The 18,025-nt window shown below is 36.8% G+C and overlaps 1 protein-coding gene across 1 annotated transcript in view; it reads left to right on the top strand.

Moving 5' to 3' along the window:
* The window catches only part of LOC306867316 (contactin-associated protein-like 5), a gene marked incomplete at its 3' end in the record, with an annotated part of 65,043 nt that overhangs the window by 36,138 nt on the left and 10,880 nt on the right, over nt 1–18,025 (top strand). Inside the window, exons 8-16 of the mRNA XM_079412917.1 lie at nt 1,303–1,567; nt 2,315–2,458; nt 3,367–3,538; nt 11,353–11,459; nt 11,584–11,703; nt 13,915–14,115; nt 16,145–16,301; nt 16,472–16,599; nt 17,058–17,228. Coding sequence (XP_079269043.1) covers nt 1,303–1,567; nt 2,315–2,458; nt 3,367–3,538; nt 11,353–11,459; nt 11,584–11,703; nt 13,915–14,115; nt 16,145–16,301; nt 16,472–16,599; nt 17,058–17,228 — 1,465 coding nt within the window. The remainder of the gene's footprint in view (nt 1–1,302; nt 1,568–2,314; nt 2,459–3,366; nt 3,539–11,352; nt 11,460–11,583; nt 11,704–13,914; nt 14,116–16,144; nt 16,302–16,471; nt 16,600–17,057; nt 17,229–18,025) is intronic.

Raw genomic sequence — 18,025 nt, 5'->3', positions numbered from 1 at the left:
CAGACAGCAACAGGTCTGGGGAAAAAAAAGTTCCTGGGACAAATTGTGGAAAGGCGGCTATAGTCAATAGTTCCACAAATTGTGGAAAGGCGGCTATAGTCAATGATTAAATATTAGGAAAAAGAAAACGAAAACGAAAACGAACAACAACAACAAAAAACATTTTAAAATATATGAAAGCTGTTATTGTTAAAAACACATATTTATTGTTTGTTAGTTTGTTTGTTTGTCAGCTGCTTTTTTTAACTTACTCATTATGAAAATAGGAAAAAAATAATTCAAATGTTTTTTGTTGTTGGCTTTAATTTTAAATATTATTATTATTATTATTAAATATTAGTAATATTTTATTTGTTTATCAGAATATATATTTAACTTACATACATTTAATTACGTAAATATGAATGCTGTTTTTGGTTAACCAACTAACTATTTTTTATTTTTTTTTATTATGCTTTTTGTTGTTGCCTTTTATTATTATTAATATTATTATTACATTTACATTACATTAACATTTAGTCATTTAGCAGACGATTTTATCCAAAGTGACTTACAAATGAGGACATGCAATCAAAATCAACAAAAGAGCAATGATACGCAAGTGCTATAACAAGTCTATTATTCTATTATAATTATAAAATAATTATAAAATATAAATATATTATTATATTATAAGTCTAGTATTATTATTATTATAAATAATATTTATTGGTAATGCAAATGTTGTTTTCTGTTGGCTTTAATCAGTTGTATTTCCTTCTAGACTAAATAAAGTGTCACCCCAGGCTGGAGGTGTTTCTGTGGTGTTTGGGGTTTTAGCTAGCGCTCCTTCACCTCCTTGCTTAAAGAATTCAGACACGTTCTTTTTCCTCTGGTGGTTCACCATGCGATAGGCCAACATCTGGAGCCGGTCCTGTTGTGGCTTGCTGTCTGAGACCACAGAGAAAGACGGATCAATGGATTGTCCATTATATAGTCCAGTACCATTGGACAGTTGGTCTAAAAACAGACCCCTATTCTGTTTCTGTGGAGGCCTGCAGTCTTCGAAGTCCTGACATTTGACTTACTGTTTATTCCCCTGTCGCTCAGTCTGCCTGCCTGCGGGCAAAACCTGTCAAAGAAGGAAAAGAACATATTTCTGCATGGATTTGGGTTTAGATTCAGGGAAAATAGTTTATTGTGCAAACACTGAAATATTTACTACACCAAAAATACTTTTACATACCCATATCCTGATTTTTCTTTTTTCTTTTTTATTACTCTAACACTCTATTTTAACCCTGCTATAACCTGTCGTTTCAGGGGAATGTGACTTTTACCTGCTCACAGCCTCAACTTGTATCCACCACCTTCTTGAGCTCCAGCAGCAGTTTCCTGTCGCTTCCGTTGGACGCTGCCACTGAAACGCTGTCGTTGAAGTTCCAGTTCCGGACGTGGAACCGGGAAGGGATGCTACTGTCGGCCTGGCTGAGGCGAGAGTCGGAGAGACTGCTTTTGCTTCTCGTTCATGGCCAGCTTAGACTCACACACCACAGATCAGCGCTGCAAAGCTCTGATATAGTCATCGGTGAGATTTCCACTAGTTGTACAAGTTTGAATCTTGTGGGGTTTGTACCTACAACCTTCTGCTTGTCAGCCCAAATCTTTATCTCCTCATCCAAACAAAACCCACTAAATAATGTTGTAATCCAAATAATAATAATAGTAATAATAATACATATGTTTATATTATTATTAATGTTATGTTTATTGTTATAATAACAATAATAATAATAATTATTATTATTATTTTTTTTTCTTAGTTGTGCCAACTCTTAGTGAAAATATATCGGTTGTTTTGTTGCTGCGAACTGCTGTTGAAACAAACACCCCTTTATTCTAATTATAATTAGCTTAAATTAAGAACAACAGATGTGAAAGGGAAGACCCTCCAAGGGATAAATATACAAGGTTATGCGCTTGTCTTCATATTTGCGTCTCCGCCATACAACAACGTGAATAAAATCCAATACGTTCACATTAAAAGCGTTTACTGAGAATTCAAACAGGATTTTTAGTTGTAAAACACTCTTTGGCAGGCACACCTGTATGTCGACTGAATTTTGGATGCGGCTGCCTGGCAGGCTGCCATCGCAGATGGCAAACTGAATCTCTGCATGTCCCTCTCAAGGGGAATAGTGGATTCTCTGCCGGGCTGACATATGCAGATTAACTCGTTGAGCTCCAGCGCACAAACCCCAGATCTGTCAATCATTCGCCCTGATTAATGCGCAGCATTTGATGCATAACATAGCTCTGTGTCTTCCTCTGCCAGGTCAGGCTCTGAGTGACGGCCAATGGCACAAGGTGTCTATTAGCGTGGGAGGTTTCCAGGTTTCCCTCTCAGTGGACGACGAGCCCCCTTCCACCATGCAGCTGAAGGATATCGCACAGCCTGGGAGGAGCGTGCTAATTGGCGGTAGGGTGCTAGTGCATTTAAACAAACAAACTAATCCTTTAGTTTTACAAGCATTGACTTATAATTTATGTGCAATGCAGTTGTGTGGGCTGTAATTACAAAATTATGACTAAATGTAATGGATTACTAAATTCTTAATTGTGCAGGATTATACACTTTTCACCCCACAACGATAAGAAATATTAAATAATTGTTATTGTATTTTATTGAATTTTATTTTATTTTTAAATGTAGCCCTATTTTGTGTGATTTATATTTCTTTGTATTAGGCTGTGTTCTGAGCTAATATTTCTAAAGAACTATTAAAAACTGAACGAGCTTATATAGTCAAAACATAGTTACACAGGAGTTAAATAAACCAAATATACTGACAAAATATTATCAGTGGAAAAAATAGCTTTATTTCTAGTTTTAACTTGCTTTTAACAAGTAAAAATTAAAGTAGTTTTTAGTTTATATGATTAGATTTACATTTCTAACATTATTTTAGTATCAGGGAGATACTTAGATTTTTTTATTAATATTTTGAATTAGATTTTATTTGTATATTTTATTTTATATTTCATGATTTCATTTACATTTTAGCAATTATTAATTTAGGTAATTTGTGTTATGTCTATATACTTTTCAACAAATTTATTTCAGTATTAGCTTCTTTTTTTAGTACATCAAGTTAAACTAAATGAAAATGTGAAATGTGTCCTTAGAAAAGTAGCTGAATATTTTTTTTTTATATATATTTCATTTTATTACAGTTAAAGCACTTTTTAAGTAGGCTAACAAAAATTGTGTTTTTATGGTTTTAGTTTTAGTTAACTACAGTGACCACATGGTTGGTCCACATGGTTACACTGCCACATTATTGATATTCATTATCTATTATTTCTGTTGTAAATATTTTTCAACAGGTTGTCCATCAGTGTTAACCAATCAGGGTTGTCGGAATCCAACACTGGCATATCAAGGCTGCATGCGCTCTGTTCTCATTAACAACCAGCCAATCAACTTCTATCTGGTGCAGCAAGGCCTGCTGGGAAACTATAGCAAGCTCCAGTTTGACATATGTGGCATTCGTGACAGGTATATCTATTAGTCATTCTGCTTGAAATGTTAATGACGAGTGGCTTTTTAAATAAATTATTGCGATTCATTCATTATGAGATAATGAGTGACACAAACAAGCACAGTTTCAAAACAACGTAGCGCAGTGGTAAAATCCATGCCAGTGATTTGCAAGCTAATTGGGATTCACCTGTTTTGCCTGAAACTTCAAATATGTGAAAATGTTTCACACCTCTCCCAAGAGGATTGATGTTTAATGTGATGTGTGAGTAAAAATCTAACCTCATACAGTTTGTTTAACGATAGTGTATTCTGCGTGAGTGCAAAAGCCGTGGGCAAAGTTTAAAGCTGCAGCATCATTCAAGGACACAACCTTTGTAACACGTTTGTTCGGTGTTTAACAGTGTGAAATGAATTAGAAGTAATTAGCAAGCTGGGAGACCCGAGATTAGAGTTTAAAAGGAAAACTGCTTTAAAAGGTACTTTTTGAAGATGTTTTTGGAAAATGCATCACTGCTTTGCACGTTTGTGTGTGTTCTCATTGTGCAAATGACACCAAAGTACTCTACACTGTTGTTTGCACTGTGAGCGAATAATGATAGATTTAAATGAATAGAGGGAATGAGCAGATGAGACAGTTCCTCCATTATCCTCCATCCCTTAGTATCCTGGCCTGTTTTCCATGGTCTACTTTATGGCACACATAAGCGGGGGATAAACAGGGAGGAATAAATATGAGGCAGAATGGCAGCGAAAGAGAGAGAATGCTAGGCAGGTGAAGATAAGAGCATTTGGATGGTGGGGAAGCCATTCAGGTTAGGGTAAGACAAAAAGACTGATCCATTTGGGCTAAAAAGGATGTAAGAAATGATAAATGAAAGTATGCAAGAAAGACTGATAGGTGGATGTATGGAAGCAGGAAGGAAAGAGTAAAACATTGCTAGTTAAATTAGGATAAGAGCATTGGACACAGTCAAAGTCAAAAAAGAAAGCAATCTAGCTAGTCAGGTTTGGCTATTGCATTAGACAAAGAGAAAGATAGTTAGGGGACAAAAGAGAGATAGCCAGGTTTGGAAAAGAGCATTACTGAAAGGGAACGCTAGCCAAGGAAAAGGAGAGATGGGGTGAGATCGTAAATTCTCTGCTGTCAATCTCGTCTCTGCAGGTCTTTCTGGCAGCGTACTCCACATTCTTCACTGAGCAAATGCTCAGACCTGGCACCTCGGCAAATGGCTGTTGGCAGGGCCGGCGTGGGGATGAATTGTGATTTTAGCTCTGCCAACATGCTGTGAACGTTCCAGGGGAATAAGGCAGTTCCAGGCATGCATCCATGACCCACTCAGACTGATGTGGCCTTGTCAAACTAAATTTGAAATGCTCTTTTGACCAACCATCACCTCAGAATTAAAACAGGCCAAAATTGTGTTGTGACAAGTTTAATTGTTCACAAGAAACCAACAACATGGTAACAGCTGTTGAATTAGAGCATATGTTGTGAAACATTTACATTTAAGGTTTATTCCCTCTGTCTTCATTTTCTTATTCAATCTTAGCTACTTTGGGACCTGGATTCAATACCAAATTCTGACTTTTTAGATTGTGATAGTACATACTCTCTTATACTGATTGACAAAAAAGTTTGTTGAGTAATACAACATAGGCTAGCTAGCTAATCCTACTTGTTACTGACAACTTTTTGACACCTATGAAATACCCAAAATTATTGTGATGGGTTGTTGAGAAGTGCCCAGAATAGGGGCACATCAGGGTGATAGTTAGTTGTGATGGGTTGATGACCACCATCCAAAGTAGGGGCATGTCAGAAAGAGGGTTGTTTCTGATGGGTTGGTGAGTGACATCCAGACTGTATGCATGAATATTTGTAATTGATTGGTCATCAGCTCATTGAGTAAGAGGAATGTTGTAATCATGGTCATTTCTGATTGAGTGATCTGCAGCACCCAAAGTAATGGAAAGTTCTGACGGATTGGTAAGAAGCAACCAAAGTAAGGGTGTGTTAAAATGAAAGTAAGTTTGATGGGTTGATGAGCAGCATCCAGAGAAAGGGGTTCATCTTAGTGATGGTTACTTCTAAAGGGTTGCTGAAAATCTGTAGGGAATTTCAGAGCATTCAGAATAGGTGCTTGTCATAGTTCTGATCAGTCAGTGAACATAATCCAGAGTTGGGCCACGTCACCAGAGACCTTCCCGCAGGGGAAGCCTTGAAGGTTAGCTCAAAATGGTGTAGGATCCTGACAGGCAGACAATAGGTAGTTCTTGACTGAATGGAATTCACTGGAGGAGTTGCCTCAGTATGCTGAATAAATTCTGATGGGAAAGTGTGCAGCATCCAGACTAGGGGAAAGATGTAGTAATGATTATTTCTAAACAGTTGGAGAGCATCCAGAGTAGGAGCATGTGAGGCTGGTAGTTAAATGATTAGTTCACTTCTCGAATAAAAAACTCCTGGTAATTTACTCCACCCCATGTCATCCAAGATGTTCATGACTTTCTTTCTTCAGTCGAAAAGAAATGAAGGTTTTTGAGGAAAACATTCCAGGATTTTTAGTGGACTTCAACAGGGGCCAACTGGTTGAAGGTCCAAATACAGTAGCTGTTTCAATGCAGTTTCAAAGGGCTCTACATGAGTTCTATACTTTTTAACCAGAAATACTTGTCTTGCATAGCTTTGTGATGTGCGTCTATGACTTCATGCGTTGCGTAATCACGTAGGAAAGGTCACGCGTGACGTAGGCAGAAGTAGTGCCGAACTCCATCTGATTTTCTCCTCCAAATTTGACATTGTTGATTTACCTTTTTTTGTAAAGGGTGTTTGATTTAGTCTTTGCACATATGCCTTGTAAACACTGGGTCCGTACTTCCGTCTATGTCACGCGTGAACTTTCCAACCTGATTATGTAATGTGTGAAGTTGTGGATGCACATCGCAGAGCTAGTGCAAGATGAACATTTGTAGATAAAAAGGTTTTTTTAGACAATGACTGATCCTTTCACTAGATAAGACCCTTTTGGAGCCCTTTGAAGCTGCATAGAAACAGCAATTTGGACCTTCAACTCATTGGTCCCTGTTGAAGTCCACTATATGGAAAAAAATCCTGTAATGTTTTCCTCATAAACCTTAATTTCTTTTCGACTAAAGAAAGAAAGACATGAACATCTTCGATGGCATGGTGGTGAGTAAATTACCAAGACATTTTTATTCTGGAAGTTAACTAATCCTGTAATTATGATGGTTGGGTGAGCAGCATCCAGAATAGGTGCATAATGTAGTGATGGTGAATTCTGATCGGTCAATCAACAGCATCCAGAGTAGGGGCACATCGTCTGAGCCTTTCCCACAGGGGAAGCTTTAAAGGTTAACTCAAAAAGGTGTAACAGGGGTGTAATCTCGACAGGCAGACAGGGTAGTTCAGTTTGAATGAAAGTCATTGGAGAAGATTCCTCAATTAGCTGAACTGCTTCAATGTTGAAACAGCTCATCATTTTGTAAATTGACTGCCTTGACAGCGTCTTCAATGCATTTGCCCTGACATAACCATTTTGGTGGAAGTTATATTTGGATTTTGCCATGGAAAATGTGTTGTTCTGTAAGAGAAGTCATGGGAATATTGCGACAGGTATACTTGCCACTTCCCACTGATTTCACAAAATCAAACTTTTGCCAAAAATTTGATGGCAAGAAAGGTCCATTCTCTATTGTCAGTAGTGTAGCAAAGTATAAAGCACAACTCACACAGAAGTCACTTTTAAACGAAGTAGCTTTCTGTTTGTCATCATGTGGCCAACTGAAACTGGAATTTACATGGAACTTAAACATGAGGAAATGTTGGGGAAATGTTTTGTCCTCACAGAAAATTCCTGATTTCTATTGAAAAGATTGTATTTCTCCCTCGATAATTTGCCGTACAACGCTAACTATGACCACTCCCTAAAACTGATTTAATATGCGCAAGTTATCCATATTGACTCTTATTGATTGTTATGCTTTTTCCAGTGACATAGGTTACCATCTATTCTTACGTCCTAGTGATGGATGTTGCTAATTTTTAAAGGTTAGCCCCAAAGTATTATTGTCATAGGTTGGTTAATTTTGATTGGTTGGTAAGCAGCACCGAGAGTAAGAGCACGTCATCTTACAACGATCCTGAACGCTATTGACTTATGACTGTCTAGCCAAGCCAAGGACAAAAACATAAAGAATCATTTAAGGGACAAATGAGCCTTCGAGATGCAACATCATTAAGAGCCACATGAAGCTTGTTGAGTACCAAGGCTGTAGAAGATGTGCCTGTTTTCGCTTCACTAAAGCCTATCAGCCGGAGTAAATGAAGATAAGCGAGGCCAGTTGCTGGTTTTGGCTGTCCTCTAGAATAATTTAGAAAGTCTCGAAAAGGTACACTCCTCTCTGATGGCCTTTGATCACCATCCTAAATCATTTGTGTAGACCTAGACTAGCGTGCTTCAGACACTTTCTCCCTGTCTCTTGCTATATCTAGCCATCTCCTGTTTTTTCCACCACTTTCGTTGTCTCTTTATCATCCTGTCTAACCTATGGCTAGGCCCGAAGTCCCTGTCCTCGCCAGCTGACTGCAGTTTGATACGTCAAGACAAATCAATAGAGATTTGGACAAGACACATCAGCACCTGCCAACAGCCCCCCCTCCACCCATTGCCCTGAATAGCACCTGTGGGGAGGAACTGGCTCGAGGGTGAATATATGTAGCCATTCTTGTTGATCGAGAGGGGTTACTCAGAAGTAAGCAGAGAATGAAATGAGAATGAGAGAGTGATGGTAATCTGTAATTACAATCACTCTGACTGAATGAAGATTCGCACCACAGCACTTTGGATATCCTTTAAGTCATCATCCACGGTTTCTTAAATTTTGCTCCTTTTAACCCCCAAGATTGGCATTTGTGCTTAACCTCGCAGAAAAGACACAATTAAGATGTATTCAAATGCATTTCAGGGTTTAACAGTCAGGTTTCATCCTGCATTGTTCATCGGTTAGTACTGAGATCAGCCGGCACCGGTGTAGATTGACCCCTGCTGAGTTTCAGAGACGTCCGCAATCTTGCAGCCAGTGCGGCGAGACAGTTGTTATTCCTGTCCTCCCTACCCTCATCACACTTATTGTGCACGAACCATTGGTTTACTTAAAATTATTTAATGTCGTAATGTTATGCCTCTAAAACAGCTCGAAAACATCATTGTTTTGGACTACTGTTGTAAGTAATACATCATTTCTAAAATCCTGTCAATAATAAATAGGGCTGAGCAATTAATTGCATGTGCGATAATATCACGATATGAAAAAACGCGATTTTTCAACCGCAGAGGCTGCGATTACACTCTGTCACGTGACACGTGGGAGTAAAGAGGTGTGTTCGACTTGAAGATCGATTGGTGTATGACATCCAAGTGCGGCGAGAGAAAGCATAAGGAGACGTCCGCTCTCTTATAGCTCTCGCGGTATTTGATGACACACAGCGGGGACATTTAATTTGATGATCGGTCTAGCTGCGCTGCTTCAAGTCGAACACATCTAAGCAGTCTTCAGAAGAAGCATCTAGTTGACACGCTATGTTGCCAAGTCCGCAGTTTGCGGTCTTACATATCATACAGAATTGACGCGCTATGTAAATTATATCCTTTGTTGTATTTTTGTATTAATTGTTGAGTTCCTTTGGAATTTTTCAGCTTTTAAAAACTGTCGGGTTTTCCGGTAGTGGGCGGGACTAATGCAGAAACGGCAATCTCATTAGCTGGCACTCACCTATTATCCTCCCTGTTTTGATTTCAGCTAATCCGTTCGAGCTAACAACCTGATTAATATTCATGAACCCAGCAGCTCAATAATCCTTAGTGCATTTATATTGTTCTTATTAGTAGTAGAATTCTTAGTAGTTTTATCTTATTTGTAGTGTTTCCCCCTTTTTTTATAGAAACACTAAATGACAAACAATATCTTAAGCACCACCACCAGACCTAAGTTCAGTAAACATGACAAATATGCATTCATACATGGTTATTCTAATTACTAAAGTTATATCATCATTTAATGCTAAATTATCATAATATCATATAATGTTTGACTGACTGATGCTAATTGTGATATTTAAAAATAACTGTTTCATTTTCCAAACATAAGCATAAGTAACAATAGTTACTTTCCCTGGTAATTAGTTTATTTTATAATGATGTAACTCAGTTACTGTTTGTGAGAAGTGACTAGTAATATAACTAATTACTTTTTTAAAGTAACGTGCCCATCACTGCATACTATACAATGATTTATTACTTGTCTTTGTTGAATAATACAGAATATAAAAAGCTTTAAAAAATAATCGCATATTAAATCGCAATCGCAATATTGGTTAAAAAAATCGCAATTAGATTATTTTCCAAAATCGTTCAGCCCTAATAGTTAATGCTGTAATATAATGGAGGCTGATGTTAATGTTACTTTAATTTTGAGTTGAAAAATAAGTGTTGTTATTTGGATATGTCAAGATGTTCTCAAGGGTGACTTCTAACTTCCACAACACAAACTGCCAAAAGATAGAATTTAATATAAAATATACTAACATATTTTGGTGTTCAACTTCAGTCTGGTTTCATCCTCCACTGTTCATCCGTTAGTGCTGAGATCAGCTCACGCTGGTTTAGAATCGACCTCTGCTGAGTTCCAGACACGGCCCCAATCCTGCAGCCTATGAGGCGAGACGGTTGTCATTTCTCTCCTCCCTTCTTTCATCACACGCTACATGGATATGAGTTATTTCTGCCACAATGGAGTCTGACAGCTGTGTTTTCTTCTTCTCATTATCCTGGTATTTTGTTCCTTCTCTCTACTCTAAATTAATCAAAGTAGCAATCAAGCATCATAAGATTCTTTAAAGTTCTTTTTTCCACACCTCTGCAGGTATTAATATTTTGTACAGCATTTGATTAGTGGATTCAATTATTACATTTTCTTCTAGTGGCAGAAACTATTACAACATTAACACCTTTCAGATTCGACAGTCTTTGTTTTGCCGACAAAGAGGCGCTTCAGAAGTGAGCGCAATATTAGAGCTAAATACAAACCCAGATGGTTTTGTTGAATTATATTTTTACAAGGGAGTTCAGTCGTATTACAGTTTTAATTAGCATTTTTACATGCAGGTATTCAGCATAATCTTTGCATTAAATCACTTGTGTATTATTGTCTTTCGCAATTTAATTTCAGCGAAGTTTCCTTTCTGAAATTATTTGTTTGTCAATTACGATCCAGTAAGTGATTTTTATGAGTAATACATCATATGGATAAAGATTGTTTACCTGCTGATGAGAGAGAGATCAAACAGTAGATACACTCCATCTAATATACAATTAAAATGCAGGATGTCGCATGTACGTTAAGAACTTGTTGATCAAGAGTTGCTATAGTTGATATATTGCTTGTACCCTTTTGACGCATCCCAGCAGAGACAGCAAGAGAAAGTTCAGTTCTTGGCTTCAGATTTAACTTAATCACATTCACAATCGTTCATCACTTGTCCACCGTCCTCATCCTTGAGTGCGCGTTCAGTCTGTCGCAAAATTGATGCCTCCTTCGTGAGCTTTCAGCCTCGTTCATCTATTTCCTAATAGTCACTTGTGGTTATTGATTGATGCCACGTCCTTAAATCCCTCCGAGCACAAAATGCATTACCGTTCGGTATTGTACCGTATGTCGCAGTGTGTCATTTGTGTAATTTGATAATGTATTTTCCACCCTGCTATAAGTACCATCAAAGTTTGATCAGAAATCTTTTTTTTTTCCTGCAGATGTCTTCCTAACTACTGCGAGCATGATGGAGAATGTTCTCAGTCCTGGAACACGTTCTTCTGTGACTGTTCGGGAACTGGATACACGGGAGCCACCTGTCATAACTGTGAGTCGACTACAATGCAAAGCAACCAAACGCGTTCTCTACAATGCCAAATAAACAGTTTTCCTTCTTTGATGATGTGCAACATGAGCTGACTCAAGGTTTTTGTTGCTGTTTTTCTGGTCAGCCATCTTTGAACCCTCCTGCGAGGCCCACCGGCTCACAGGAAGTGCATCAGGCTTTTTCTCAATCGATCCTGATGGAAGCGGACCACTCAAATCCACCGTCGTCTACTGCAACATAACCGGTGAGACCTCTGTGGGATAAAAAACATGAGTGTTAACATGAATACTGCAAGTGTAGGATAAAAATAGAGATGCATACATACTGTACATGCACTTTTTTCAAGTTGTATATGTTAAGAAAACATTCATCCTTCAGTGAATGCGATTTCCTGCTTACAGCTAAGTTTGAGCTTGCCACTTTATTTTTAAGACCGTTTATAGTATTGTCTAGTACTTTTGGTTTGTTTGAAACTCATTGAATATTACAATAGGGTTCAATTCGCTGATGTTGTTGAAGGCATAGTTCAAAACCTTCCAAACACAAAAGAAAATATGAAGATATTTTGAAAAATGTGAACAAGCAAACAGTTGATGGTAGCCATTGACTTCCATAGTGTTTTTTTTTTTTCTTCTGTTTTTTTTTTTTGGAATGTCTTTTTACACTAAGTGAAAACACCAGAATGCAGTTGAGCTTTACAATATATTATAAAACCACTATCAGGAACCCTTCAGTGGCATAGATGATAAAATGCGTAGCGCAGTCTTTTTGTCACGATCGACTCGAGTTCGAATCCGCCTTTTACCAAACTCGTTCTTATCACTTTTCACATCTCATATCACATCAGAAAGGCATTTATTTTTTTATAAAAAAGAAGGAAATAATCGAAAAGTTGAAAATAAAGTAGGCTATCGGGTAATGTTAGGGGTAGGTGTTGGGAGGGCTTTATTGTCCCAATAAGGCAGCATTATTTTAATAACAATGATAATCTACACTCAATATGCTTTTACTGCATACTGTTTTAAAATGTACTACAATACTTAGGTGCAGATATTTGATATTTATAAGTAGTTTAAATAGCAGAAAATATGACTATTTTCAAATAGTTCACAAATCTCGTTTTGCACTTAGTGTAAATAGCATCTATTTCTAAGAAAATATGCTGTTTAATGAGAATAGTATGCTGTTATGCTGTTCATTGCACACTGAAGGTCATTGCACACGCAGGCATTTTTTCGTGTTTGTCATCCTTTCCTATCAAAATGCATGCTATGGATGCGAAAACGCAGAAAATCAAACCTGATCCGAATTTTTCGGAGGCAGGACGAAAGTTTCGGAGGCAGTGTGTAAATGTGATTGACACAACATGAGGTCGTATTTATTTTTTAGCGTGCGAAAATTTCGGACTCATCACTCATGTTAAAAAATAACTACAACCTCACGTTGTGTCAATCATATTTACACACTGCCTCCAAAAAATGTCGGACTCAATGTGCAAGGACCTTTACACTTATAAATAGCCGCTGCCTCAAGGGTGATTTGACTTTCCACCTCCACGTACTGGTCAAAAAGCTTCCTTAAAAGTTCTTGTCATAAGTATTTTGTCAGATTATTAATTTTTTTCTGGGATTTTTAAAGATACAGAGCTGTCGGGTTATGAAGGCAGTTTTCAGGCCAGGGGAAATCTGTTTGAATCCACACCAATGCAAAGTCATTAATCAGAGCTTGAACTTGTCCAATCGCTGATGGATGTTGCGTTGTCTGCCAGGGCTGCCTGGGTCCCATGGTGCAGAACGACGGGTCTGTCCGCGGGTAAACCGCGATCGGACCCGTTTTGCTGGACAGTTATACACGCTGCTGTATTCTGTGAAATATTACTCATCTCCTGCAGAATTGTGATAAAGCGTCGCACTCTTACACACACATCTGCTGGCTCAGGATCCACTAGAATAAAGTGCCATTGACTTCGGCCAACCTCAATTAGAAATGCCGCATGAAATGTAAATTACTGTACGCTTGGCATACGCAGACTTAAGTGCCTGCTGGCTGAGTAAACACGACCCCCCCGCTGAGGTATTTGCCGGATAAATGAAATCTGATGTCAAAGGTGTAGCGAAGATTGGCCTTAAGTCTGGGTTGGAGGAGACTTGCTATGCGGCTTTATTTTTAAAGCTAATTGAAGTCGCGCTTTTTTCTCATTAAAGTTTGTGTACGTTATTATCTGGATTACATCTCGCTTTTGTGATTGAATGAACTGGGGAGGTATGAAGTGCTATGAATTCAGTTTAGTATAGGATTGACTTTGATAGTGCAGAAAAGATGGGCGATGTGCTGCTTACTACATGCTGTGCGGTAGATACTACAGTATGCTGACTGCAAAAATAGCATTTTCAGCGAGTGTTGAAATACAAATGTATTATTTCAGGTTTTTAAACAGGTTTTTCGTATTTTCCAGATGATAAGGTTTGGACCGTAGTGAATCACAACAGCACAGAGATGGTGAGGGTTCAAGGGTCGTCGCTTCAGAAGCCCCATGTGATGAAGTTCAACTACAGTGTGTCTCTGGAACAACTGCGGACGCTTGTGGGCAGGTCTGAACAGTGCCAGCAGGAAGTTGTTTATCTCTGCAGGAAGTCCCGCCTCTTCAACACATGGGGTGGGTAGTGAACAATTTCAGCATATTAATATATAATATTATATATTATATATGTCAATATATAATATTATATATTAATATATAAATTATATATTCATCTATATTTCTTAATTATGCAAATTTTGATGTAATTTTTTTATATATGTATATATAATTGTCATTTACATTTTAATTAATGTCTCAGATCATTTTATCCAAAGCACCTTTCATATCTAATATTTATTATTAGTAGTAGTATTATTGAGGTTATGCTCTCTCTATTTAAGTCAGTATATAACGTTTCACAACGCTTTATTATGTAAACACTATTATGTAAAAGACAGTATTATTTTATTATTATTAATATTTATTTATTTATTTGTTTCTATTAATATTTTGCTTTTATGTTTATTAATTAATTAATTTATTTATTTTGTTATGTGCTTTCGTCTTTCTATTACTATTTGGATTTCATTTATTTTTAGTTAAGTTTTAGGTTTCAAGGTTGTTGTTGTTGTTGTTTTTTGTTGTTTTTTTTTCAGTTAGTCATTTTAGAGACTCATTTTATTTTATTACTATTTAGGTTTCTTTCTTTTTTTTCAGTTTTAGTTTCAGTTTTTATTTCCAGTTAAATTTAGTTTTTCTATTCAGTTAAATGTTTTTTGCACTTCAACTTAAACTCGTTATAGTAGCTGCTAAAGCAACACTTCTAATTTCAATTTAAAGTTTTTAATCCAATATTTATATAGTATTGCATTTCAGCTTTATTCCAGTTAACAAATATTTGTAATAGTTTTAGTTGACAATGAAAATCCTGATAATATATAACTGACCATTGCTTAATGTCATAATGTTAAATGACTTAATGCAACGGTGAAAATAGTGTTACTTGATATTTGTTGATACTGTGTTCCTATTAAAATCAGTCAATGATCAGTGTTCACTATCCGAACAGTTCCTCTGCGTACGTTCCAAGTCTTTATTCTTGATTAAAATGTCTCAGCTCATTGGATAATTTACCTAAAGTGGAATTTGTTCAGATCTATAATCTGATTTGACCCCAATCTAATTAGAATATTAATTGATGGGAAATTGCGACATTTATAAACTAGCCAGTCCTTGAAATTGTTCATCAGTTTGTGCTGGGCACAGAGATATTTGCATAATGAGATCTGAAGTTGGGTCCCGTTCTTGCGCTCTGGTGGCTGTAGAGTTAAGGAACAATGATTGGCCTGATTTTTCCTGGGGGATATGGAGTAGAAAGGCTAAACGTGTGGAATAATGGGGGCTGGATCTTGTGGGAATATCTCCATTGACTAGACTCTTTTCAGATCTCTTAACCTCAAAGGATCAGAGGAATCCAATGACAGTGACAAAAACCTTCAGGTCTTACTTATGTGCAGTTGTCAACTGTATATATATATATATATATATATATATAAAACAAAACAAAATATATATATAATATAAAATAAAATATTTTATTATTATAATATTAATGTAAAAATTAATTAATAATTAATCATTAATTTTATAAATTTTTTTAATTACAATATTTTTTAATTTACAATTAAATTGATATAAAATATACACTTTTTTTAAATTACAAAGGTTATTTATTAAATTATTGAATATTGTATAGGATATAGCATTAAAATATAAATATTATGTATGCATTATTATTAGTATAAAACTAGAATTAATATTAGAAAGTCGTAACAAAGTATTAAATTTGCATTTGTCAAATATAGTCAAATTTACTTTTTTATTTTATAGTATTTTTGACCTTGTTTGTTTAAAGTCGATTTTGATTTTTGAATCTAATACAATATTTTATTCATATTTTTCAAATTAGCCATCTTTCTCTTTTTCTCTCTATTTTTTTATGAATGTTGTAATGTTTTCATGTCTGATTTAACGTAAAACATGTAAGTGTAAGTAATTAATAAAATAACTTTGGCAGATCCCTAAGTCGTTTTTTGTTATCAAGCAGTGTTAGATGTCACTGGCAAAATAAAGAAATGTGTTGTCTGAAATGTGTTTGCTCCAGATGGAACGCCCTTGTCCTGGTGGCTGGACCGGGGAGGAGAGAGAAGGACGTACTGGGGTGGATTTCTCCCCGGGGTGCAGCAGTGCGCCTGCAGTCTGGATGAGAACTGCATCGATATGAACCACTTCTGCAACTGTGACGCTGACCACAGCTCATGGTACGAGCCATCACTGTTTGCCTGTTTCTACACTGGTGCTCTTTCATATTAGATTTTGTGTTGTTTGTTTGTAATCTGTTGAATATCATCTCAGCACATGTTGACAGTATCAATAGCTGTAGATAGTGAGAGCAGCCGTGTAAACACAGCTATTGTTTGCTGGTGAACAGGGAGAATGACACTGGAGTGCTGTCCTACAAAGAGCACTTACCAGTGACCGAAATCTTGGTAGGAGACACAAACCGAAGCGGGTCAGAAGCCATTTACAGAGTGGGATCTCTGCACTGCTACGGGGACAGTACGTAAGCATACGTATCTCATTTTATCACACTTTAGAAATGCACAAAAGTGCAGATGTAAAAGTGAATTTATATATAATTTATAATCTATAATTTTATCCAGGCTTATCCTGGGAATCAAATCCATGATCTTCTCATTGTTAGTGCCGCCTTCTACTACTTGAGCAACAGTTGTTGCTGTCAGTTTAATAACTGAATCGATCATGCTAAAACTTTTTTGTAGTTAAATTGTGCATTTTTAGCACATAAGTCCTATTAATACCATGTGTTATATTTAACAGTCTTAAAATTGTGTATATCGAGAACTTGCAATCAGATCTTGTCTTCACGCCTTAGCTATAAAAGAGTGATATAATTAGCTAATTTTCTGAAATGACTCCATAAATTCCAGGTCACAATTAAGTCTTATTATAAGAATATTTGAATGAAAACCATAATCAGTCTCCTCTTTCCTCAGGGTTTCTGTGGAACGCCGCTTCCTTCTATCAGGAGTTGTCCTACCTGCACTTCCCAACACTTCAGGCCGAGCTCAGCGCTGACATCTCTCTCTATTTCAAAACCACGGCTCCCTCCGGAGTCTTCCTGGAAAATCTGGGCACAAAAGATTTCATTAGAGTGGAGCTCAGTGGTGAGACCTGTTATATTAAGAACTAGACTTTCAAAAAAGTGAAAAAACTAACTTTTCAAATTAAGAAGTGTTAAAGCTGCAGTCCGTAACTTGTTTTGGTTAAAAATGATCCGAAATCAATATTTGAGCAAGTGTTCAAAACTATCGCCTTACTTTAGCCCGATTCACAACGGTTATCTTATAATGATGTTTTCTAATTTGAGTGGTACGGGTAGGTTTTCACGGTAAATTTGAGCATGGCACTGCGTCATTACGTCACGTCTGTTGTTGTCCCAGTGTTCTGTCGATTTGTGCTACCCTGTCAGATTTTGCTACCTCCCATTAAAACAGTGAGTAGTACAATTCGACAACGAAAAATGCTAACTGTCAAATTATGTTTTATTAATGTCTACACCTACCACACCCTAAACCTACCCTTACAGTAATATTACAGCGATATTGATAAGCCGTGGTAGGAAAATCTGATGGGTAGGATAAAATGTCAGGACACCGGCTACTAGGCTATCACATGTGAGGAACCTGCAGGTGGTGGATCGTTTATAGCCTTTTCTCACAGCAGCTAGAATAATTACATGTATCATTTTGATGGCGGATTGTAATCCAAAAAGGATTATGTGTTTATGAAACACGTGAATGAAATTGAATTATATTCCAGTTTTAAATGTGCTTCTAATTACAGATAGCCTGGGATTACACAGGATTTGTATTTTAAAGAAAACCAGTTCGAAGGGAGCTCAATATGCTTTTTGGGTAAAAATAATTTCTTAATATGAAATTCGAATGGCTTGACAATTAGA

This window comes from Barbus barbus (genome assembly GCF_936440315.1).
Source record: "Barbus barbus genome assembly, chromosome: 49".
In the NCBI taxonomy this organism is placed as follows: Eukaryota; Metazoa; Chordata; class Actinopteri; order Cypriniformes; family Cyprinidae; genus Barbus; species Barbus barbus.
Note: the sequence above shows the minus strand (reverse complement) of the source record. Positions and strands in the feature narration are given on the sequence as shown.